Source organism: Malus domestica, chromosome 03 (assembly GCF_042453785.1).
Source record: "Malus domestica chromosome 03, GDT2T_hap1".
NCBI classification, from domain to species: Eukaryota; Viridiplantae; Streptophyta; class Magnoliopsida; order Rosales; family Rosaceae; genus Malus; species Malus domestica.
Window position 1 is genome coordinate 29,444,626 of NC_091663.1, and position 23,884 is coordinate 29,468,509.

Sequence of the window (23,884 nt, forward strand, 5' to 3'; positions counted from 1 at the left end):
ACACTGACTGTTGAGGAACCTCGTTAAAATCTTGGTGTCTTTAATATTTTGTTCTTGCATTTCATTTGATAAATTTCCTGTGGGTTAGCTTGAGTTGGTTCCAACGGGTTTGGTGCTATCTTAGCACAACAATAACAACACTACCAGCGCAACGTACATTTTTCCTTGTAGTCGAAAACATGCTTTGACAACGTATCCAGAATATGGTAATTTTAATTTATATATCCATAATTTTGTTACCTAGATTTTCTCCTTTATAGGTTCTTTTCGGTTTTTTTAGATATATAATTAGATACCAATTTTAGATTTACTCTTTTAGGTTCTTTTCGGTTCTTTTAGATATATAATTAGATACCAATTTTAGATTTACTCTTTTAGGTTCTTTTCGGTTCTTTTAGATATATAATTAGATACCAATTTCTTGTTTTGGAGAATACTAATCTTTTTGGAGTTTTAACCGCAGAGCTTTAGAAACAATGAATGATTTCTTACATTGAGATTAGTTTCATGACATTGGTTGTTTGCATTACTCATATATTTAGAATCACGAAGTGACTGTGGAAGCACGAGCTGGATGACTGTTGGTTCATTCATGAATAGTGGTATGTCTAAATGATTTGTATTTTGCCTGTTGATCTTGCATGTGGAGTAAATATTCTTGGTACGACAACACTCTGGATGAATGGTATCTTGTCGGTTTAACGTTGAATGATCATTGGCATCACTACGGCACTGTAGATGAATAGTACTTTGTGGGATTACTATTTGAATTTATGTCTTGGATGAATAGTGATCACCAAAAACGAGTGTAAAAAATTGTGTAAAAAGGTCGTACCCAGTGCACAAGGCTCCCGCTTTACGCAGGGTCTGGGAGAGGTGAATGTCGGCTAGCCTTACCCCCATTTATGACTCGTTCCCTATATCATAAACACGTTGTGGAGCCCTACCTAAAATGACAACGCGTCCAAACAGGTTTGTGGAACCCTACCTAAAATGAGAACGTCCAAATTAATAGGTTTGTGGAAAATGCATCCACAACGTTCTTAAGTCGTTGTACGTGGATGTTTTCGACAACCTTTTCTGAACGTGCCAAAAATAAACTTTAATAAGATATGTACCACAACGTCTGGTAAATGTTGTTAAGAGTTCCAAACTGTTCACAACATCAAGATATATAACATCCTGATGCGCGTTGTCGAAGGTCTTTCACAACGTTCATTGCCTGTTGTCAAATTATGTTTTTCTTGTAGTGTGAAGGAAACTTATCGCTTATGATCCTACTTTCCCTCGTGATGACTGATCCGTCTCCACCTTTAACTTCATAATTTGAAAGTTGGCATCCGTTTCTTCTTACATGCATGCATTGAATATAGTGAGAAATTCAATTGAAACCAACCCTATACACGTATGCCAAAATGAAGGGCCTTAGTAAGCGAGAGGCAGCACTAGTTAACTATAAGTGTGCATGCTAGAGGGAAACTAAAACTAACGATGCCTGCACGTGGTCTACAGTAATAGCTAGAGACTGAAGGATGTTGTTTATATGGTTTTGGTTGAAGAAAATTTAGGTGCTAATAGAGATTTTAATAATTCTACTTAATTATTACTGCCCCTTACATTCTCATAATTGTACTTACTTAATTATTACCCAAGACACCATTAATATCATGGCCTCCCTTTGTTCTATTTATACAAAATTGAGACATTAATACATAACCAAACTTACAATGCACACAGCCTTTGACTGATCTCTATAATCAATCAAAAAAATCATCTTGATCATTTGGCTTTGGAGACGTCAACAAGGCCGTATACAATCTGAGCCTGTCCTCTCCCATTGAAGAACACCTTGACACAGGTCTCCTAGGCCTTATAAAGGACAAAGAAGTTAGCGTTAAACGGTGCTTGTACCTCCTCCAAGCCAACTGAATCGCCACAGCAGCCCAAGTCCTCCAACCAGGCGAGTAGTACCTTGCACTTCTCTTAACCTTTTCGTTCACGAATGTGTAACGGAAATGTTGTGTCACGTATTTCACATCCTCAGCTTCAAGGCTAAATGCCTCTGTGGTTTCAAGAGTGACTAATGTGGAGGAAGATGGTGGTAGTCTTTCTATAAAGGGCCTTCTGAGACACCATGACAAAAGCTCATCGCCGCTGAAGTTGCCAGGGCCTAACATGCAGCAACTTTTCACACCATCTCTGAGAACTTGGCTGCTTTGAAGGTGACCCCTTACTACAAACAACATTCTTTGAACTGGATCTCCTTCTCTAGTTATCTGAATGAAGCTCATAAAGTTTACTGCTAAAATTTGAATTGCGTAAAGAAAAGGCAGGACTAACCATTTTATTCTATGTACTAATGCTACCACATTTTACTTTGAAAGTTATTATTCAATGAGCGTGTAATAGAGTTAAACTAGAATTGAACGTCTCTTGCTGTGAGTGTGGCCTAAGTTGCACATAAAACTATAAGGTCCACGAGTATGGTCACAGTTATTTTTAACCAACAATTATCATCTATGAGATTTGAACTTAGAACCTCAAATCTAACAAAATGAAGAATGAGTTTTGCTAGATAAATTGTCATATGCCACAGGCACGGTTATATTAAAGAATAGTCATATTGGTATAACTTACAGTTTCTCCTTTCGGGAATATAAGAGACTTCACGCGATCACAAATATTCTCAAGAACCAGATCATCCATGTGTTGGAACAATGGCACCTGAAACAAGTTTCAAAAACTATGGAATTATATCTATATATTCTATTGATATTATAAAAAAATAACTACCATGCATGCACCCATGTAGTAATGTTTGTACTTAGAGGTGCTCAACTTTAGTTATATGGAGGCTGGCGCTAACCATTATTTGACTAAAGTCAATCTAGATTAGCAGTGTGTACAGAAACGTACCTGTCTCACTAAGTCCAAGCAAAGATGGTATTTGATGTCCCTCCTGAGGCCCTCAGGGAGATTTCTGATCATCTCACATTCATCTACGCCACGCATGGCGGCCCATCTCTGACGCTCGTAGTTTCGCACCCGCTGTCTAAACCCTTGAGGCAACTGCCTCTTCCTCATCCACCACTCTATGTTTCTCATCTTCAATTGCATTGCTTGTTTCTTGGATGTTGTGGCATGCAAAAACACCTGTGCGTACATATCATGTTATCAAAATATGAAGAAAGACTCTTGACAAGACGATATCATGTCTAAATGAGTCCTAGTTCATAGATCGACAATGATAAATCCTAAAATTACCTTTATGTTTCCTATCAACATGGTGACCAAAAGCAGCCCACTGGTTAGAACAATGATGTTGAAAACAACCTCTAACCACTCGGTTGAGCTTTCCAAGTTTCCAAAGGTGCTGCACATAATTAAATATAATTCGATCATTTAACACTTAACACAAAGGTTAATAAAGCTAAAAAAATACCAATAAAAATAATTAAGAAAGGTTGGGAACTAAGGAGGTGAAAATGAATAGTGCCTGAGAGTCATTAGGCCCCAAAAGATGGGAAAAAGGATCTTCTCCAATCGGCTATCATTTGTGACAAGCTGAACAGTCCATGAATAAGCTCCATAATCGTAATGATCGGCATTGTCTAAGCACGTCGACCGTGCTTTTCTGTTCTCCGCCCAGGCTAGTCTCGCTGCTTCTCTTAGAGTGTTTGTCGCTCCATAGTAAATAGTGTCCTCGCAAGCTAATATTCTGAGGCCACAACCACTTGTTTCTCTGCATTGCTCTTTCAAGCATTTCTCTGCCCTTTGGATTCCTAACAAGTACCAACATGCTCCTGCAGCCTGCAAATTAACATCAGATTATAGAAATAGAGAAATATAATTAAACGTGTTTAAGTCAAGTGTGTCCCGTGTCACAGCTTTGGGCCTTTCCTGCGCAACTTAGGTGGAAGGCAAAGAAGGCTCCCTTCTGGGAAGGGCTCGAGCCATCAATGAGATACCACCCTAAACTTAATTAAGTCTCTAAGCTATAAACCCTAAACAATGGTACTTAATTTGGATGACTATAAAAACAAATTATGTTTAGAGTTTTGAAGAGGCTGTCTTTGGAAACAGTATTAGCTCAGAAAATATAATTAGAGAACCTTAAAGTTTCTTAATCTACATTTGAAGTGAATTTCTCTCATGTTTATATTTAATTTTATTCGTTACTTTTGTTTGATTATACAATATGATGATGATCAGAAATAAAAGGTTTTTAAGATGAGAGCAAATGTGTTTGATTATTATTTTGCTAGTTGTAAAAATCGGATACAAAATGTGAAGTACGAGTCGGTGAGACAATGCTTAAAAAGAAGGTCCAAGTTTTTGCCCTCATTCTTGACATTGAGGAGAAATTTTTGATTGTGATGGGAACACAGTGGTACATTACGTGTTTGAGTAAACTGTCGATTTGCCCCCTGAACTATCACCCAACTTTCAATTTCCCCCCTGAACTTTTTAATTGGAAAATTAAGGACTTAAACTAATTTTTTTGGCCAATTTCCCCCCTACAGTTAGTTTTTCATAGATTTCATCCAAATTAACGTTAACTCTTATCATGTGCAAACCACGTAACTCTCATTTGTGGACAAAAGTGTCATTTCACTAGACCTTTAGATACAAAAGCTATAGAATCACACATATTTGCATAGGTTTATATTTTAGAAATCTAAGGTTTTCAATTATTTTAAAGAATGAAGCGACCGAACTACCCACACATGTTGTGCATATGCTTCTATTTAACAAAAATTTGGATGGAATGAATGAAAAATTAACAGCAGGGGGCAAATCGGCCAAAAAAAATAGTTTAAGTCCTTAATTTTCCAATTAAAAAGTTCAGGGGGAAAATCGAAAGTTGGGTGATAGTTCAGGGGGCAAATCGGCAGTATACTTTTACGTGTTTTTATGTAGGTAATAGAAAATTTTATTTTTTAAGTTATTAATTTTTTAACACACATATTCCACTATTTGTATAATGACACATGGTATACCATCTTGTGTGCCGATCACACTAAAAAATATTTGAGAACGATTTCCAATCACATGCATCACGATTGGACAAGTTCTTCTTGTGTTGCAATTCATGATTAATCACTTGGGTACATTTTGTTAATCCTCCTGATCTTATCTTTCTCTTTATAAGTGGACTAATTTTCACCCATCGAAAACCCTAGACGCATGGGCTACCTGCATGGATCGAAAATTCAACACCTTTTTACATAAAAAAGAGAATGTTATAGGGAGGCAGATTCTCTGCCCTCCCATTTCCCGTGCCCTCCCGTGCTCTCCTGTTTATATGGTCACAGTTAAGCCACGTCAACATTTTATATTACGGGAGGGCACGGGAAGTGAGAGGGCAGAGAATCTGCCTCCATGTTATAGACCTTGTATTTTGTTTTGTCAGATATATATTGTGGGCTCAATATTATTTTTTGTGAAAGAAAAAAAATCCCTTCTTCAAACTGCCACCTAATATTAGCAAATTACTCATATTACAATACCTATATTTATTTATTATTATTATAACTTATGTTCATGAAATATCAACTATATCACCTATTATTTTTGTAAGACATTATGCGACTGTCACTCAAATTGATTTCCAGGATTGCAAACTCTCCCTTATTTTAGTATGTTATATTAATAAACTGTCAATATTAAAACCTCTAAGCATTAGTTTACCTAATTAAAAATCTAACAATATAACATATCAAATCATATGAATAAATTACCATCTTAAATTATAGTTAGACTCCCTATATATATAAAACAAACTATCGAGTGTGAGAGACGGTGGGATTTATGGAAGATGAATACTTACATGGGCAGCGACAAAATATGCAATCAAGTTGAGGGCTATCCCCCACCAAACAGTTCCAAAAATGTAGCCAGAGAGATTTTGCATCCGACGCAGGAGGCAGACAGAGTGATAGATCTTTGGGAGATATTGGAAGAAAAACATCAAGAACACTGTCATCACTACGGTCACCGATCCTCTCTCCAATAGCGAAGGAATTACCACCCACAATATTATCTGAAATACAAATTAGCTAAAACACTTCGTTTCAAGGGGTACTTTAATTCAGGTCCAAAAAATTTGAGCTGTTGCTGAATTTAGTCCAGTTCCTTAATTTTAATTTATGCATATTCTCTTAAAATTTTAATTTGAATATATAAATATAAAAATCTAACCAATTTTATGTAAAATAGTTAGAATAAAATTGATATGTCATCATATATGATACCTTTACCAATAGATTGATAAAATACATTTAACCTGTGATATAAATATCTATGAAAATAAATAAAAATTAATCTACCTATCATCCATGAAAGTAGTTTTTAAAAAAGGAAGTGTTATTGGCACTTCAAAAATCTCATTATACACTCCTCACAAGTGTATTTTTTTTTACAAGTATCAAAAGTTTGGAGTGTAGAATGAGATTTTTGGAGTGCTAATAACAATTCCCTTAAAAAAATTTCATCTTCCATAGATTTATAAATCCATACTAGTATATAGGTTGATATATATATCTAATCTACAATGTCGACTAGTTAACACATGTCATAGAGGTAGAAAAAATGAGATATGAATTAGGAGCAGGAAAAAGGAGAAACAATATTTAATTCTTATATTTAATCTTAAAATTGGGTAAAAGATAAACCTATAAATAAGGGATGACATTTATCACAATTTAACAAAAAGATAATAGATAAAAAAAAGTTGATGCGGATAACCAGTAAACCTAACCCAACAAAGTGGACCAAACTCAATAATAGGGGTGGGCACGGTTTGATTAATTCAGTGCGGTTTTGAATGAAATCAAAACTGAAACCGAATTATTTTGCAGTTCGGTTCGGTACGGTTTTGAAGCCAAAACCGAAATGAAATCAAATTGTTTGGTTCGGTTCGATACGGTTTCAAACGGTTTTAGTTTGGTTTTTAAGAAAAAATGTACAATTTGTAATTTAACATATTAATAAGCATTTACTAGTAGCAATAGGAAAAAGACATTTGTTATGTAAACAATTAGCATGTTGCATGTAATTGTGATGTTAAAACATGTTTGTGCAACAAAAGGGTGTCCTGTTCAAGGTATAACATAAAACAAGTTGAATAACTTTGAATTCATTAAACGTGAGCGAAACTTTCATACTAGAATATGTGATATCATGCTTCAAATGAGTAGACTTCATTAGATCATTGTTTGACTCTTGATAACAAGATTAGTCCACTCTTGTACATATGTGTGTGTGTGTGGTATGATGGTATAAAATAACAAAGGTCCTTCAAGTTAATGAACGAAAGAAAGTGATGAATGATGATATTCTAGTGTGGTTGAGTCCATATTAAGTGTATAGATTCTAATAAACAACCATTTGAAACATGAAATCTAATATGAACATTTAATTAAATGTTTATTAATATTTACAGTGCGGTTAGATTTCGGTGCAGTTTTCAAAAGCTAAAACTAAAACCAAATTGTTTTCTATGTTGCGGTTCGGTTTCAAAACCGAAACTGTTTTAAAACCATAAAACCAAACCGTTCGGTGTGGTTCGATTTGGTTCGTGTTTTGGTTTTGGTTTTCGGTTCTAAATGCCCACCCCTGCTCAATAATAACTCACAAATCGAACTTATATCAAGTTTACTCTAGTTTCAATATAAAAAAAAAAATGTCTCCTTTTTGTAAGAGCAGCATGGCAAATTTGGTCTACTTAAAATGTTTTATCAGTATTGGAAAATGAACATATTCGTGTTGATTTGTTCCAAAATAAATAATACGAGTCACATTCTACACTAAAAATGATGTGGGAGAGTTAGTGGCTTAATGAGAAAAGTTCTAACCACTAAGGCAATTCACTACTTGTTAAAAAATAAATAAATAAATAAATAATTAATTAATAATTAAAAAAGAAAAAAAGAAAATTAATTAATGATTAAATGCCATAATCATACCTTTTAAAAAAAATCAAAACAAATAAAGAAAAACAAGGACCCTATATTTCTTAAGCAAACCAAATGCTTTAGACAAGAATTTTTCCATCACACCCTCATTCATTTTTTCACTGCGTATTACTCACAAGAAAACTAAAAGGAGGGTGTATATAGCACCACATATTAGGATTTAAATAAAAAGATATTGGGGCTCAAAATTATAGTGCAAATAAAAACAAACCGTTTTATGTTTTACGTTGTCTTTACTCTATACCCTTTTGAGTGTTGCTATTCATACACATTTTTTTACCTTTCACATATTTCTTGTTAATTTCTATCATTTGATTATCTTTAATTCATTTTGTCCGATGGTCGAAGGTTGAGAAGTGTACGCAGATTGTAAAGATGAGTGTGTGGATAACACCACCCTATCTTTTTTCTGGATGAATACGTAGAGATTACATAGCTCACATGTTACAACCTCTCTTCTCTGCAAAATACGTATGCAGTGTTCTGTATGCATAAAGACAGCAAACCTTAAACAAACGGACCGCATATCTTTGATAATTACAAATATAGAGAGCGCCCACGGCAATTATCACAATAAGGACAGCAAAAGGAAAAAAAAAATAGAAATAAGGACAAAAGATAATGATGATGATTAATAAACATAGTGATGATGATTAATAAACATAGTGATGATGATTAATAAACGACTTACCTTTAATAATCCACCACAAAATTTTTGAACAAACTAAGGGGATGAGAAGTGAGCTAAGCCTCATAATGAACAAGCAATAATGTAGTTCAAATTTCCTTTTAGCGAGAATCGAACGTAAAACTTCTCACTTATAAGTGAAGAAGAATATAATCAGAACGTAGTACTAAGTGACAATATTAATTATATTTAGACATGCTAAATTCACACAACTTCACTTAAGCTCACACACGCATTGTCATGGAGATAAATTTTACCGTCATGTGGGACCATCAATATTAGTCATACATGCGAAAGTAACTATGTTAGTTTTGTGTGTTGTAATAGCATCAACTAAAATTAATTAGTGAATTCTGACCTGGGGTATGGGGATAATAACAAAGAGGTCAAACAAAAACCCCTTCTTCGACTTCAAGTACTTGAGAGCCACAGACCTTGGACTAGTGTCGCGCAGCCCATTGGCTCCTCCACCATCCCCGCCAACCATGGCCGTGAAGGAGTAGCGTTTGGCCATCTTCAGCTGCAACCACATGTTCCACAAGTGCAACACGTCCGTCATGCAGCGGAGCACCGTCACCGTGATGGCGAACCACCCGTCCACAAACAGACACATACAGCTCTGGCTAATGGATAAGGCGTAGAAGAAGAGAGGGTCTATGATGAGCCCCGTTGCACACACAAGGAGGAAAACCCTGTTCCATTCTTGAACCCATTTTGCTCTCGGGTCGAGAACTTGGCCGAGTGACCAACCGGGCCTCCTCCTCTGCCGCGACGAACACATGTTGTACAAGCAGTTCTCAAAATTTCCTCCATGAGATGTAGTACTTCCATCACTCTCTGCGTCGTCTTCTTGTACCTCGTGGTCTTCGTGATCTTCAGTTTCGGATTCATCCTCGGAGATGTAGTTATGCATGCGTGAAGAAGTCTGAGAAATTTCTTGCTCACCAGGCATGGTTATGAGTAATGGGATGGGAGGAATTAAGGTATGAGTTCTGATGAGCAGCTTTGAAAGAATATATGCGTTCGCGTAAAGGACAACAATAATTGGAGAGATGGAAAGGAACCAGTGAAATAGGCAGGGGGAAGAGAGGGTGATGACAAATTTGATTGCGAACTTACCAGCTTGCCCTCCGGTTATATCCACTCTGGAATTTTTGGTTACTGAATAGTACAGGGCGATGTGTGCTTGTTTGACAGTTCACCAATTACCCCAAAACCATATATGCATCAAGTCGGACCGGACACTGTCATTGATGTTGCTTTACAAAATTCGAGTTGAGCCAAAATTTCAAGAATTCCAAGCATCCAAATGGGGATATTTGCTCAATTTCTTGAACACCTACAAGCACAAGTTGCAGACATCACAATTATATTCTCACTAAATAAGGAAAAATCCTAGGTGCTTATACCTTTGTTTGTGTCTTCTTTGTTTCGATAATTAGGTGAATTAGTGATTGTATTTGTTAATTTTATTTCCAATTTCAATTGAGTAAACCTGACTCATTCATTTTCTTTCATAAATTAGTGTAATTCATGGTTTTTTTTCTTCTCAATTTATAAAAATAATCATAATCCAACCACATCAACCGTTGGATCCGAGGAATTTTGGTCTTTTATTACGCACGAGTGCATCACAGATGGTGCGCAGTGCGCTACATAGAATGAACTCCAACCACATCTCAGCTCTTATTTGGACGTGGCAGCCGTTCCACATGATAGTAATGGCCTGGACTAACAATCGGACTACGAATGAAAACGCCTTTGGGCGCGGAATCCTTTTTGGAGATTTTTTTGCCCTCCATTGGTGATGAGTTTTTAATCAAAAAGACTATATCCTTTCATTTGACATTCGATTGTAGACGACCTTTAGTCGCTTTGGTCACTTGAAATGCAAAAAGCGAAAAAAAAAAAGAGAAAAAGAGAAAGACACACGGGAGCATATAAACGATGTTGTCTGTGGTCACTCCATGAGCAGCTAAGAGCATTTAATGAGATGTTTACTCACTAAGGATGAGCCCATATTTGTGATAAGAATTGAAATACTCAAGACTGGGTCACATGGACGAATTTAATTAACATTATCCTGCCCAAAATGAATTGCAACATGTTTTAGAAATATTTTATTTTATTTTTTAAACTAAGGGAACTATCTCATTTCACATAAATGGCAGACCAAATAAAAATAATCTTTAACGTTAAATATAGCTGATTCGTTATATAAAATCTCATCACGTATGGACTGCTTTACGTGATTTGCTAGTGAATATTGTGGTACATGAAATGGATTTTGTTACTTATTAATGTAGATTAGTTAAAAGTGGTATTATGTAGCCATATGAAAGGCAGGATTATAGATTCTCCTATATGAAAAACAATTGTGTATAATTAAAGTGATTTAATATGTATTTATTATTCAAAAATTCCTATTCATCAAATCGAGAGGAGTAGTCATCTTTCCTAACGATGGGTGAGTAATTAATTAGAGCTTTTTAAGGAAATTAATCATCGTATATATCATAGGGTAAGGATAGGGAGGTTAAATTTGTAGACCAAATTTTGCATACTAAATGACATATAAGTTGATAATTAGATTATTACTTTAATTACTGATTAACGTACTTATTCTCATTAGACACATCATTTAATTTACAAATTTAGTCTACCTAGTATTACTCTACATCATTTGTGTTACTAACGTTACGTGTATTAGAGCGTAATGTGCAAAAGACCGAGAGAAAAACCTATTTCTCGACACTAAAGGTTCGCCTAAATAATGATCTATACACTTATTATATCTTTGTTGATTTGAAGATTAATTATCAAATGTGTTTTACTGAATTTCCTTTCGCGCATGTTATTGGGAAAATCATAAAGTTTTAGGTTTCAGTTTATGTATTGGTTGAATCATGGATTCCTGCAAGCTTTGTTTTTGTTTTAATCAGTTGAGTGAATCAATTTATCTTCTCTCGTTTGTTTTCTGTTTTGGTCGTGGGGGTATATATGTCTCACTCACAACTCGTTGGAAAGAGATGAACATTCTGATCTGGCTCTCATTTAGTTTCAAACACAGCATGTGATAAATGCATGGAATGGTCCACAATTCTATGCGTATGTCTTGTTTCAGTTGTGTGGGGATCATATAATTGGTTCCATGTAAAGGAGAGAGAAGAATTTTGGTTCAATTGTTGGATCAAGAGCTGAAAATATAATTGTTTATTTATTAGTTTTTACTACAACGAAAAAGCAAAATTCTTCCAATATATAAATTCTGAATATTTTTGAGATCTAATTAATCAACCTGGCAGTTGTCTGTGGTTATAATCTTCCAAAATTCCAGAGGTGAAGTGAAGCGAAGATTGTTTAGCATGTTCACAAATCCTATGCTGTGATAGGGTTAACTACTAAGCTTGGTTAGACTGCACCTTATATCCACTCATCTCTGGTTCTCCACATAATAGAAGTCTTTCTATTGGCATGGTTTCACGAAATATATTTTCGTTTATTGCGAGGATGTGAAGAAATGTACGTCCTACATCGGAAATTTATCAAGAGAAATGGTCAGTATTCGTAGAATTGGTTATATAATAAAACATCAACTTTCTTTAGTTAAATATGTTCAAACGAATAATTTTCAAACTGTGGATTTGATATTGAAAGATTGGATGCTGAAACAAAATTGACCCCTCAAATATATATACATACATATATATATACATACATACATATATATATATATGTATTCACAGTAAATCCGTAACACTGTATGTCTGTAACACAGTAAAGGGTAATTTGGGAAATGAAAAAAAAAGTGTTCTAGACGTAGAGCTAATTAAGTTAGATATAGAGGTGGGACAAAAGAAGAGGGGTGGGGGCAAAGAGGAGTCTTGCGGGGGAAATGAAAGGAAAGGGACTGGGGAGGGAAGTGGTAGCAGCCACACAAAAGTTCGAAGAAGCTAGGTTCCATGCAGCTTCGTCTCTTTGTCTGTTTCCTCATAATTATATTTTATCGCTATCTGTCAAAGCATATGTGAAGACCGTTGCTTGTACAGCAACCTCCTTGGACAATGGTCACATTTCGAAATTCTGGACAATGGTCAAAACAAACTCTCTTTTTTTCATCTGGCTGTATGTATCTCTGAATAATCTGTCCATTTGCATTACAGTGATCTCCCCGGCTGGCACTATATACTTTTGTCTGTGTGCACGATGATAACTGAGAATTAGGAAACGCATTCCTGACCTCTGCATGCATGGAATAGTTAATTGTCATGTGACTACTAAGGAGTACTACTATTTACTAAAGTTCTCACCTGTCTAGTCATTTAGTATTATGGTCTAGTGGTATTTTATTCACTTATAACTTTGTAAGTGAGAGATCTTAGGTTTAGATTTGAGTCACGCCAATGGCGAATTCAAACCATTTATGGCTAGTCCATTGTGTGGTTTAGTCTACTCCCCACCCCTTAGTGTAAGTAAAATAGAATGCATTAAAAAAGAAGAAGTTCCAATGCCTTCATAATAACCACAAATTATAAGCCGGCATAAGTGCTAATAGTGGGGGGTAATTACTTTAACGAATGCTATGTAAACATGAAAATTCATGCAATCAATCCCTATTAGATCTAAAGCTATTCTATTGAATTTTTTGTCAATTTAAGTCACTCGACTTGCTTGTGATACATTTTGGAAGGCATATTGACCTTTTTAATGAGTTTAGAAACTTAATTATTTTTTCTGATGTGCTCTCGCTTCTGCATCTAAATTCAGTTCTCTGACCTAGTTTGGGAGTGAGGTGCTTAAAAAAAAAGCACCAATGAAAAAAAGCTATGAGGGTTTTAGGTGTTTGGTAAACTGAAAAAAAAATGGCTTATTTTGGAAGCTGCTGTGAGAATAAGCTGAAATAAAAAAAAAAAGCTGAAGCTGCTATTTGCAGCTTTGGAAAACTGGCTTTTTTCAAAGCACACGGAGCTACAGTGCTTCTTTAATGAAAAGACCCACTATTAGACTGTTTTTTTTTTCCAAAAGCACTTTTACAAAAAAATTTACCAAACACTCTGCTGATTTATTTCACAGCCGCTTATTCTCACAACAGCTTTTTTTCAAAGCACAACAATACCAAACCAGCCCTCTACCCGTAGCTCAGATTGAAGGGAACGAGAGCTCTTCAATGTTAGAATAAAGCCCCATTTTTCCAGCCAAAAAATTAAACCCTGTTTGCCCAGCAATTTCTTGAATATTCTCCAATGGCCTATGCACCATCCTAGTGGTGACGATAGTCACTCTTCACGCCTGCTCTCTTGCCATTGACTTGGCCCAACCCAGAACCAGAGGCCCCGGCCCAATATACAAAACCAAAGTTAGGCCACAATTGTTAATAGTTGAAATCTACAGGGGTAATTTGGTACTTAAACTGCTGAAAACAGTGCCAACGGACCTTTCTTCTCTGTCTGTTTCCACTGTCATCGCCCTTTCAAAATTCCCCGCCACCGTTCCTTTTCCCCGGCTGCCAAGCTTCGCCGAATCAGCTTCTACATTCGCACTCACAGTCGTCTTCGCAACACTATAACGCAGGTAATCATCTCTCGCTCTGTCGACTGTTTGTTTCCCGAGAAAACGCAGGAAAGAGAAAAGAACTCGGTACTTGACTACCGAATCCGTTGAATCGCTTACTATACTACTTTAATTTTTGCTTCCAACTTTGTTTCCACAGAATTCATCAGCAACTAGAGAATTGAACTTTCACTCTGATTATTTGTTCTTCCTTTTCCGTATTTACTCTGTTTGATTATGTTCTTGTGCTGCTAAAACCCTGCGTTTTGGGGGTTTTTGGATTTCGGTTTTCAGTATTCGACTTGAGATTTTTGATTTTTTCGATACCGAAAGTTGCATGTTGGGGTTTTTCATTTACTGCAACCTTTTAGCAAATTCGTTTCTTGAAACTGGAATATCTGAATATTTTTCCTTTCAATTATTTGGGTTTTGAGTTAAAATAATGTGGTGGAAATGCCGGTGTTGGTAAAATAAAATTCTAGTCGAAATCGGGGCGTTTTAAGATCATAACTGTTCTGTGGTTTCGACATGTTGTAGGCTTAAAGAGTATCGACTATCAGTATGGGTGACTTGTCAGGGTAAATTTCAGTGCAATATGTTTCTAGATTTTCTGGACAAATGTTATTTTCTATTTTTAGCTTCAGTGAACTAATTTCAGGGAGGATTTCAATGATACGCTTCGAATACTTGTTGCTACGGATTGCCATCTGGGTTATATGGAGAAGGATGAAATACGGCGGCATGATTCATTCCAGGCATTTGATGAGATATGCTCAATAGCGGAACGAAAAAATGTAATAGCTAATTTTTTCTTCTAGCTGTATTTGTAGTCTCACACCATGGAATACCAGTTTGCTAGTGTGGTTTGATTCCCTTTCCTTATTTCTTTTCAATTTGTGTCATTTGGAGAAATATCGTATTGCAAAGCTCTGTTCAATTGAAACTGTTTCCTTATACTTTCTGTGAACTACCACATTTTGACATTTATCTACTATCAGGTGGATTTTTTGCTTCTTGGTGGTGATCTGTTCCATGAGAATAAGCCTTCAAGGTCAACACTAGTTAAGGTCATTGAGATTCTCCGTCGTCATTGCCTCAATGATCAGCCAGTGCAGTTCCAAGTTGTTAGTGACCAGACTATGAATTTTCCAAATACGTATGTTATTGAATCAACTGCACATTTGTTGTTTCCTTGGAAATTTTACTGCAATGATATGTCTAAGTTGACCTTTGGTTCATATGCCACTAGTTGAGCAAAAGGAAAAAAATTTCCCTGCACTATTAAGATTTAGGACTACAAACATCTATCTTTTCACGCTGATGTGTTTTTGCATTCAATTTTGCATCAGAAACCTTGCCTTTCTGTAAAAATTTAGGGATATATGGTAAGTATGTAGGCCCTTGGGTTAATAATAACATGCTTGTTCTAACAGATTTGGTCATGTAAATTATGAAGATCCTCACTTCAATGTTGGATTGCCAGTATTTAGTATTCATGGAAATCATGACGACCCTGCTGGAGTGGTATGGATTCTATCTGGTGAAGTTGTGTGTGTAACTGTGTATTTGCCTTTTCATTTCTGTTTTTAACATTATCAATGTTTCTCATCAGAAATCACTTTTAGCACCATGGTTTGAGAGTTTTTTACACAAGTTTGTTATCCTATATAGCTTACTGGTCAAGTTCATTGGTTGTAATAAGAGGGTTCAAGTTTCCACAGGATTCAACTTACGAGCCTCATCAACCTTCTATCTCACAAGAAAGAAACTTATAACTTGTTAGGCTTGTCAGCAAATTGAGACATACCTTTGCTCCAGTGATGTGTTTTCCAAGTGTAGATTTACAGTTAGTAAAGGATTTGGATGGTCTTGTCAAAATATCAAGAAAAATATGTTCATATTTTGGAATAAGCTGCATTTTGGATGTGACCAGTTCTGTTATTCTATATCCAATTACTGTGAGAGAGAGAGAGAGAGAGAGAGCGGATGTTTAAAAGATGGAGAGGGAGGGTACCAATAGGCTAATGGTTATCTCTATATTGAAGAGTAGGTTTTTTTTTAATAAAAATTATGTTATTACCCAAAAAAGGAGCAAGGACCCCCTCTTTCGCACACTTATATGATATTTATTGACTTTCTGAAATGTGTTTGCTACAGCTGTTTTAAGTGCCATGTATTGGTACTTCTTAACATTGTGGTTATTGACAGGATAATCTTTCTGCTGTCGATATTCTCTCAGCGTGCAACCTTGTAAACTATTTTGGGAAAATGGGTCTTGGGGGTTCTGGTGTTGGTCAGATCACTGTGTATCCTATTCTCATGAGGAAGGTTAGCAAATGGATTTAATAAATAGTAGGGTTGAGAGGATCTAATGTCTTCTTTTGGTGAATGGAATATTTTGTCTTTATGTTGCATGGCTCATAACTCCTGAATTGCAGGGTGCAACATCAGTGGCTCTCTATGGTCTCGGAAATATTAGAGATGAGCGGCTCAATAGAATGTTTCAGGTATTTTATGTTGAGAATTCGCTTTCGACTTTTATTTGCAGGCTTCTAAATACATATGTGTTGGACATATTATTCATATTTCAGACACCACATGCTGTACAATGGATGAGACCTGAATCTCAAGAAGGGTTGGAAGTATCAGACTGGTTCAACATTCTAGTGCTTCATCAGAACAGGTTTGGTGTGTGTGTGTGAGAGATTGGATTGATCATGATCGAGGACTCCTGACTTAATATCAGAATTTCATTCGGTTGTGGTTTAACATTAAGTTGTCAATGTTCCTAGTCATGAAGTTATATAATTTTTTCTGCAGAGTGAAGACAAATCCAAAAAATGCCATAAATGAGCACTTTTTACCACGCTTCCTAGACTTCGTAGTGTGGGGGCATGAACATGAATGCCTTGTGGATCCTCAGGTGCCAATGAATACTGCTTTATCAATATATGCAGTTTGCACATGTGCATGCTTGTCGTACAAGTTTGAGTGTGTATGTGCGTGATTGTGTTTGTCTCTGGGTGCATAGTTTTGGTCTTGTTTAGGAGGGTGGCTTACAGGACTTTACATGGATTTTGTTTTTGACAGGAAGTTCCAGGGATGGGATTTCACATTACACAACCTGGTTCTTCAGTTGCAACATCACTGATCGATGGAGAATCAAAGCCAAAGCATGTGCTCCTTTTAGAAATTAAGGTTGCACACATAAGTCAATGTTAGATGTATTTTTTCCAGAAAGCAGCATCTTTTGATGCTTTCTATTCCCACGCTGAGTTGGATACTGATAGACTTTTATGCAGGGGAATCAATACCGTCCAACCAAGATTCCTTTGACGTCTGTGAGGCCGTTTGAGTACACAGAGGTGATTCAGTGTTTACCTTTTTGTCTACATAATAACTTTTGAATACCTTTTTTTATTTTTTTTTTCTGTTACAGATTGTATTAAAAGATGAACCTGAAATTGATCCCAATGATCCAAACTCAATTCTTGAACACTTGGACAAAGTGGTGAGTGTAATTTACAAGTAATATTTGACTGTTTTACTTTCCCTTGCCTTTCCTTTTCCATGTATTATTATATCCTCTGATGCATATGCTGTATATTAATAATTTAGATTTGAATTTCTATAGGTCAACTCTCTGATAGAGAAATCTAGGAAAAATGTTGTTAGCGGATCACCGATCCAACTTCCATTGGTCCGAATAAAGGTAATATTTCCAATTTAACTTAAGATGTTGGTATTGTGATGTGATCCTCATATCTCTAGGCCTTTTTTCTGTCCCATGTCTTGCCTTCAGACCTACAAGTATTTGTGCACATATGTATGCTCTCTCTTTTTTTCCCAGTGTAACCCTAACCCCCCCGTCCGAGTGACATTTTAACTTCTCTCAATCAATTGGCAGGTGGACTATTCTGGATTTATGACAATAAATCCTCAAAGATTTGGGCAGAAGTATGTGGGGAAGGTACATTCACTCATCCTAGATCAGTAATCTAATTGATTTTTCTAGTATCACATTTTGGAAATAAATAACTGCTATTGTAATGACTCTAAGGTTGCAAACCCACAAGACATTCTTATATTTTCCAAGGCTTCAACAAAGGGCCGGAGTGAAGGTACTTATCACACTTGTAGATTTTGCATTGGTTGATTCTTTATTTTTATATTATCTTATAAGTTCCATTTCCTTATTTAACTTTTGAGTAACAAGAAGCTTGGTGCGCTAAGGCCTATGAGATTTTCTTCATATTAACCTCATAGGTCCATTATGTTAACAGACTGCCACAAGTTAAATCTTAGTGCTGGCATTGGTCTAGACTTTCACACAGTTACGTTATATCTCGAATGAAAGTGATGGTAATAAATTTGATGTGACTAAATGAAATTCTCTCCATGTTAGAGAAGTTCTGTTCAACATCACTATTACAGTAGAACCTGTTACTCGGGGATTTCGTTTCAATCAGAGCTATTACTGAAGTCCATTAATTGTTAGCATTCATATATTCACAGATTTTCAGTTACTTATTTCTTATCTTTTTTGTAGCTAAAATTGATGATTCTGAACGGCTTCGCCCGGAAGAACTAAATCAGCAAAACATAGAGGCTTTGGTTGCTGAAAATAATCTGGTATCAGCCGTCATATTTGTTCTTTCCTGTACTCAGTATATCATGCCATCTTGTACTTCTCATCCAGTGGAACACTGGATTTGTTTATTTACAGAATATAGTTTTGTAAGTTTCTTGCGAATAAACAGTTCCACAAGGGCTCAGAAACACACACCTCAACTTCCCTCTGGAAAATATTTTCACTGGAATACTGAATGTGATTGGAACTTGGCTCCTTTTGTCCTTTTCTATCATAAGCAACAGTTTATGATTCCAGGAAATGATTTCTTTTTTGGATTACTGCTAAAATGGAAGTCGTGGAAAATATTGAAAATGATAAAACAATTACTAATGGGCTTACAGCATGTAGATTATATTTTATGGTTAAAACCCTCATGGTGATATTTGATGATGCAGAAAATGGAGATCCTTCCTGTCAATGATTTGGACGTTGCATTACACAATTTTGTTAGTAAGGATGACAAAATGGCTTTTTATTCTTGCGTGAAATACAATCTTGAAGAAACTCAAGTGAGTACTTGCTTTCTTTAAAGTTTCAACAATTTGTTGTATTCTTTTTTTGAAGTATGCTATGACAATTCCTTTTTCTACTTCTACAGAAGAAAATTGCTAAGGATCCAGATAATGTAACATTTGAAGAGGAAGATTTAATCGTTAAAGTCGGAGAGTGTTTGCAGGCAAGAATGATTAAATTTCAAATATTTTCTTTCATTTGTGATCAAGTATTACACTATTCTAGTCAGTTTCATGGACAATTATTTTGCCCTGCATAGCAGTCTTTGGGGTTTGAAAGGAGGCAATCAGTTCCCAAATGCATAGTAGTTAACTTTTAGTCTCTTGAGACCTCTTGTGCTAATTTCATTTAGTTTGGCTTTAGTAATATATAGGTGGTTCAAGGTTTGTAATCTGATCATAATAGGAGGCAGCTTTGACATAAAAGAGAAAACATAGAAGTCTGGAATTCGTGTTAGGTTCTAAGGAGCTACTTTTCGTCAAGCATCTCACCCTGATGTGGCCTAAGCATCACAATGGCAATTGAGGGCTTGTTTCCAATTTACATTGACCAGACATTTATATTATATGTGCAGGAACGTGTCAAGGAAAGGCCTACGCAGTCTAAGAAAAACTCTCCATTCTCCTCCACTGCCCCTCCTTGGGAGGTAATTCTGATTTTAGTATGCTTTCGAGAATTTGCATCGGTTTTCTGTGTTGCATCCATTTCAGAATCTTTTGGCTGATACATGTGCCTACTATTTTCCTTTTTAAACTTTTTCCCACGTGTAGGATTTCAGAGGTACAAGTGCTGCTGGAACTGCAAGTGCAGTTTCCTTCAGTGACGATGAAGATGCAATGCAGATGACTGGCTCCACATCAACTGCCAGAGGCCGCAACGGCAGGATGTCTACCTCAGAAGTTGGTAAGGGTAAAACTACAAGAAGAGGAAGAGGAAGGGGCAGGGGCAGGGGCACCAGTACCTTGAAGCAGTTGACTCTCGATGCATCTCTTGGATTTCGGCATTCTCAGAGGTTTTTCATTGAAACTGACCACATTATAGGGCTAACAGAGAAATGTGTAAAAACAAATATAGTTGTAAGATAAGCTCCCACCGTGTGGGATTCAGCATTAAAATCTAGCACAAAAGGGAAGTAGAAAACAAGATGAAAAGAGGTTCTTCAAGTACGTTTTGATTCAACTAGTACCCGTAACCATTATACAACTTTAGCTTTTCCATAGCAAGTTCATTTATTGTTTTCTATATTTGTTACTTTTTCTGTTATAAAAGATCAATATCATATCCTTTTCACCCTTACAGTTGGTGATGCTAACTGGGGTTCAATTTCATTTATGTTATATAGTTGTCGAGAATGAAGTGAAAAAAAAAAAACCTCAATATGAGAGGCAATTGGGATGAAAAAGAACTAATGTCACGCTTATGCAGTCTTATTAAGAAACAAACTTTTGTTTTAAGACTTGAATTAGACAAGAAAACAGGTTCTGACATTGAAAATGCAAAATCATGACTCGTGAGGAATTTTTCTCAGTAGTGAACTGCATGCAGTGAAAAGTCTGCTGCGCATTTGGTTTATATTGCTTTTATAAGTTATTGCATTCATCTTCCCAATTAGATATCTTAGCTAATATAGGTGCTGCAGATCTGCATCAGTTGCTGCAACTGCCGCTGTTCAAAGTATTGCGGATGATGGAGATGATGTGGATTCTCCAAATGAAGGGTCGGGGAAACTTGGAATTGATGAGGTTGACAACAGTTCGGTATGGATTACCTTCTTGCTTAACTGAGTTAGGGCATTAAATCAGTGGTAGCTAATGAAAAGTTGAACACCTGGTCTTATGTTAGTGTCAGTTGCCTGCGTCTCTTTCATATGATTTTTTTTTTCCAAGCTACCAATACACAACCTTCATTTGCCTTGTGTCAGCCATTATATAATTTTGCACGTCTACACGTTCCATAAACAGAAGCAATGTGGGTTTGTGATATTCATTTGATAAGATAATATGGTTTTAATCATTGAAGGAAAATGATGAAATTCTTCCACCAAGTAGAGGACGGAAAAGGGCTGCTCCAAGGGGGAGAGGTAGAGGCTCTACACAACCATCTAAACGTGGAAAGAAATCAGATAGCTCTGCAGTTAACCGAATGTTTATGAACAAAGATGATGATGATGATGATGATGACGATGTGACAAAGAGAGTAAACAAGCCTCTGCCTCAGGTTGTTCTTCTTTCTTCTATTTCGTTTTACTTGTATTCTTTAAAATCAGTATGGCAATATATAGGACTGCCTGCTTTTGTTCTTGTGAGATTTCTGTAGTACTGACCTTTTATTCTCCTTTTTTGTAGGTCACGAGAAATTATGGCTCTCTTAGAAGGTAACAATCAGTAAAGTTCACCCGTGCTTCGACGAGGCAATCCAACCTGATGTTGGTTTCCACTTTATGTATCTCCTCTTCGGTGCATAATGACGTTGGAGCTAAATAGTACAGAGCTGGGGCAACGACAATTCATCCAGAGGCTTAGGATTGAAGTCTACATTCAAGCTGTTTGAATGTTCCTTCCGAAGGTTGCAGAATGTAATTTGATCGTTATACGAGTGGATGCCCGCTTCAGTTGATTTTGTTCCAAATCGAGTTTATGTGTTTTTTCCAGGTACTGTAAATCTGTGTTGAGTGATACATGATGTGAGCATGGTGACGGCCATGCTTTCCGGCCACCAAACAAAGCAACCATGGTATCAACAGGCAGGTTGGCTGGTGCTTGCGGTCGCAACATCCATCTGATTTGTTTTAGCTTGGAAGCAACCCTGCTGTCTGAGATGACTTGTAATCTATATGGTGCATATAGTTTTGGAAGTCAAGAAAACATGGATCTGTATTACACATTCGAAGCAAGCGATTTCTACGTTTAACATTTCATCAAAGCAAACGATTTACGCTTTTGAAGCAAGCAATCTATACTGTGCTTATATAAATTACAGATTCACACTCCCTTTCTCTTTCAATTCGTCACAGTGAAAGGATTTCGGTGAGAGAATTATGTGCGAGGGATGATATTAGCGCCACCGAAGAGACAAAAGCATCGCAACTCGGACAAAAGATCACCTCAAAAATGTGCACATAAGAACACAACTTATATGACAATCAGAAGATAAACTTCCATAGACATACTGAAGGATTCTCTGGGTGAGAAATTTTTGGAACAGTTTGACGCCACAAGAACAAAATGATACCACCAAAATGTGGGACATACCGGGGCCGAACTTTGTTTCACTCTACTTTGCCTCCAGTGTTACAACTGACGTTAGGTTTACACTCTACATACAAATCCGGTTAGGATGCACTGGTCTCTGTCTCTCATCTGAAATGGGGTCTTTTTGGAATATCCTTCAGGCTTACCAAATGGCTTTGACCGCCCACTTTTCCCTGCTCAAAATAAGCTCGATGTTATCACAGATTATTAAGCGAAAACGTCTGCAATTCATTAGCCGTACACTCTACTAATCAGACATCGTAATGGGATTATGGAACACATATTTAATTAGAGAGATTGCACATATTCATATAACAAGTAGCCTACCAATATCAACTAAGTCACTGCCCAAGGAATGATGCTCGGTCTATTGCAGCACATACAAACGCCTAATGAGGTTTGTCCTTTTTTTTGGGTTGACGACGAGGTTTATCTATAATTCAAAAGAAATACTAAGAACTGTGCAGAAAGAGGAGGAAACTGTGGATTTATACATGGAATAGTATTTATTGGGAAGGGATGCACCTTAAAACCCTGGCTTTGGCTTCTCTAAAGAACCAAAATTAAAGGAACCGAAATTATGGATTCCTATTCTTTTGGCAGCATCAAGTAAAGGAGGAAACACCTAAGAATCCTAAGTACATCAAGGTTAGCCCTCAACGATAAATGTAGCCTCCACTCCCAACCCACACTTGTAAGCAGAAAGCCTCTTTCCCCCCACTGCCTCATCTTATATACCACTCAATGCTTTCACTGACCAACCGAGCCTAGAACATGGAAGAATTATACTCTTTTTCTTTAGCAATTATCTAAATCAAATAGAGTTCCAGTGAAAATCGCTTCCCTGTCTTGAGTGCATTATCGTTGCATGTAAAACTGGTTTCAACAAATGAAAATGAATGCACCTTATTTGAAGATGTAGGTGGCATTATAATCAATAACTCCTATTGGGCTACTAATCATCTGAATTCTTTGGTATTTACTCCCAAAATCAAGTTTTTTTTTCTTTCTTTTTTTGTCAACATTAGCTTCTCTACTTGGATAGCTAAACTCGGTCTAATTTTTAATAACGCTGCGAAAGAGTTGTTTTTACTCTAAAGGTTATAAGTGGAGAGAATGATGGAATTTTTTTCTAATTCTATAGTCCTATTAGACAAAGACAAAAGATAACAAAGAACTAATTAGTTGACTGTTAAGTATTAACTGTACCTTTCCAGCCAGTCCTGTTCTGTCAGTCCTTTGCAAAATGCTCTGTTTTGTCCCTTTCGGACTC

At 36.4% G+C, this 23,884-nt stretch overlaps 2 protein-coding genes across 6 annotated transcripts; one reads left to right on the forward strand and one right to left on the reverse strand.

Annotated features, from left to right (window-relative positions):
- Window positions 1–1,581: 1,581 nt before the first annotated feature.
- On the reverse strand, window positions 1,582–9,835 carry LOC103430048 (cyclic nucleotide-gated ion channel 4). The gene is made up of 7 exons (XM_008368183.4): window positions 9,023–9,835; window positions 5,831–6,043; window positions 3,497–3,810; window positions 3,265–3,373; window positions 2,917–3,153; window positions 2,638–2,724; window positions 1,582–2,276 (listed from the first exon to the last, which is right to left on the reverse strand). Exons 1-7 carry the CDS (start codon window positions 9,614–9,616, stop codon window positions 1,758–1,760), a joined length of 2,073 nt encoding a protein of 690 aa, XP_008366405.1. The 5' UTR covers window positions 9,617–9,835; the 3' UTR covers window positions 1,582–1,757.
- Window positions 9,836–14,105: 4,270 nt separating this feature from the next.
- LOC103430037 (double-strand break repair protein MRE11) lies at window positions 14,106–22,346 on the forward strand. Of its 5 annotated transcripts, XR_001789594.3 has the most exons (24): window positions 14,106–14,235; window positions 14,752–14,792; window positions 14,873–15,008; window positions 15,213–15,370; window positions 15,648–15,738; window positions 16,423–16,542; window positions 16,653–16,721; window positions 16,806–16,897; window positions 17,035–17,137; window positions 17,305–17,412; window positions 17,517–17,579; window positions 17,654–17,725; window positions 17,849–17,926; window positions 18,122–18,184; window positions 18,275–18,335; window positions 18,764–18,846; window positions 19,243–19,356; window positions 19,446–19,523; window positions 19,935–20,006; window positions 20,131–20,372; window positions 21,000–21,117; window positions 21,380–21,577; window positions 21,706–21,925; window positions 22,012–22,346. XR_001789594.3 is itself a non-coding variant. In XM_017331316.3 (23 exons), the coding sequence occupies exons 2-23, from the start codon at window positions 14,776–14,778 to the stop codon at window positions 21,736–21,738; spliced, it is 2,169 nt and encodes a 722-aa protein (XP_017186805.1). In that variant the 5' UTR covers window positions 14,106–14,235; window positions 14,752–14,775; the 3' UTR covers window positions 21,739–22,346. The 5 variants fall into 5 exon arrangements, 3 of the variants coding, with proteins under 3 accessions (XP_017186805.1, XP_070675393.1, XP_008366397.1); XM_017331316.3 differs by having other exon boundaries at window positions 21,706–22,346; XR_011579446.1 differs by lacking the exon at window positions 14,752–14,792 and having other exon boundaries at window positions 14,121–14,235.
- The last annotated feature ends 1,538 nt before the right edge of the window (window positions 22,347–23,884 follow it).

Bases quoted from the DNA above. Each gene is read 5' to 3' on its own strand.
- LOC103430048 (XM_008368183.4), bottom strand. From the start codon at position 9,616: ATGCCTGGTGAGCAAGAAATTTCTCAGACTTCTTCACGCATGCATAAC. The intron at 3,374-3,496 runs GCACTATTCATT...AATTATGTGCAG, and splicing joins TGGGGCCTAATGACTCTCAG to CACCTTTGGAAACTTGGAAA. The intron at 2,277-2,637 runs GTAAGTTATACC...AGCTTCATTCAG, and splicing joins TATTCCCGAAAGGAGAAACT to ATAACTAGAGAAGGAGATCC.
- LOC103430037 (XM_017331316.3), top strand. The intron at 17,927-18,121 runs GTAATATTTCCA...ATCAATTGGCAG, and splicing joins TTCCATTGGTCCGAATAAAG to GTGGACTATTCTGGATTTAT. The intron at 21,118-21,379 runs GTATGGATTACC...TAATCATTGAAG, and splicing joins ATGAGGTTGACAACAGTTCG to GAAAATGATGAAATTCTTCC.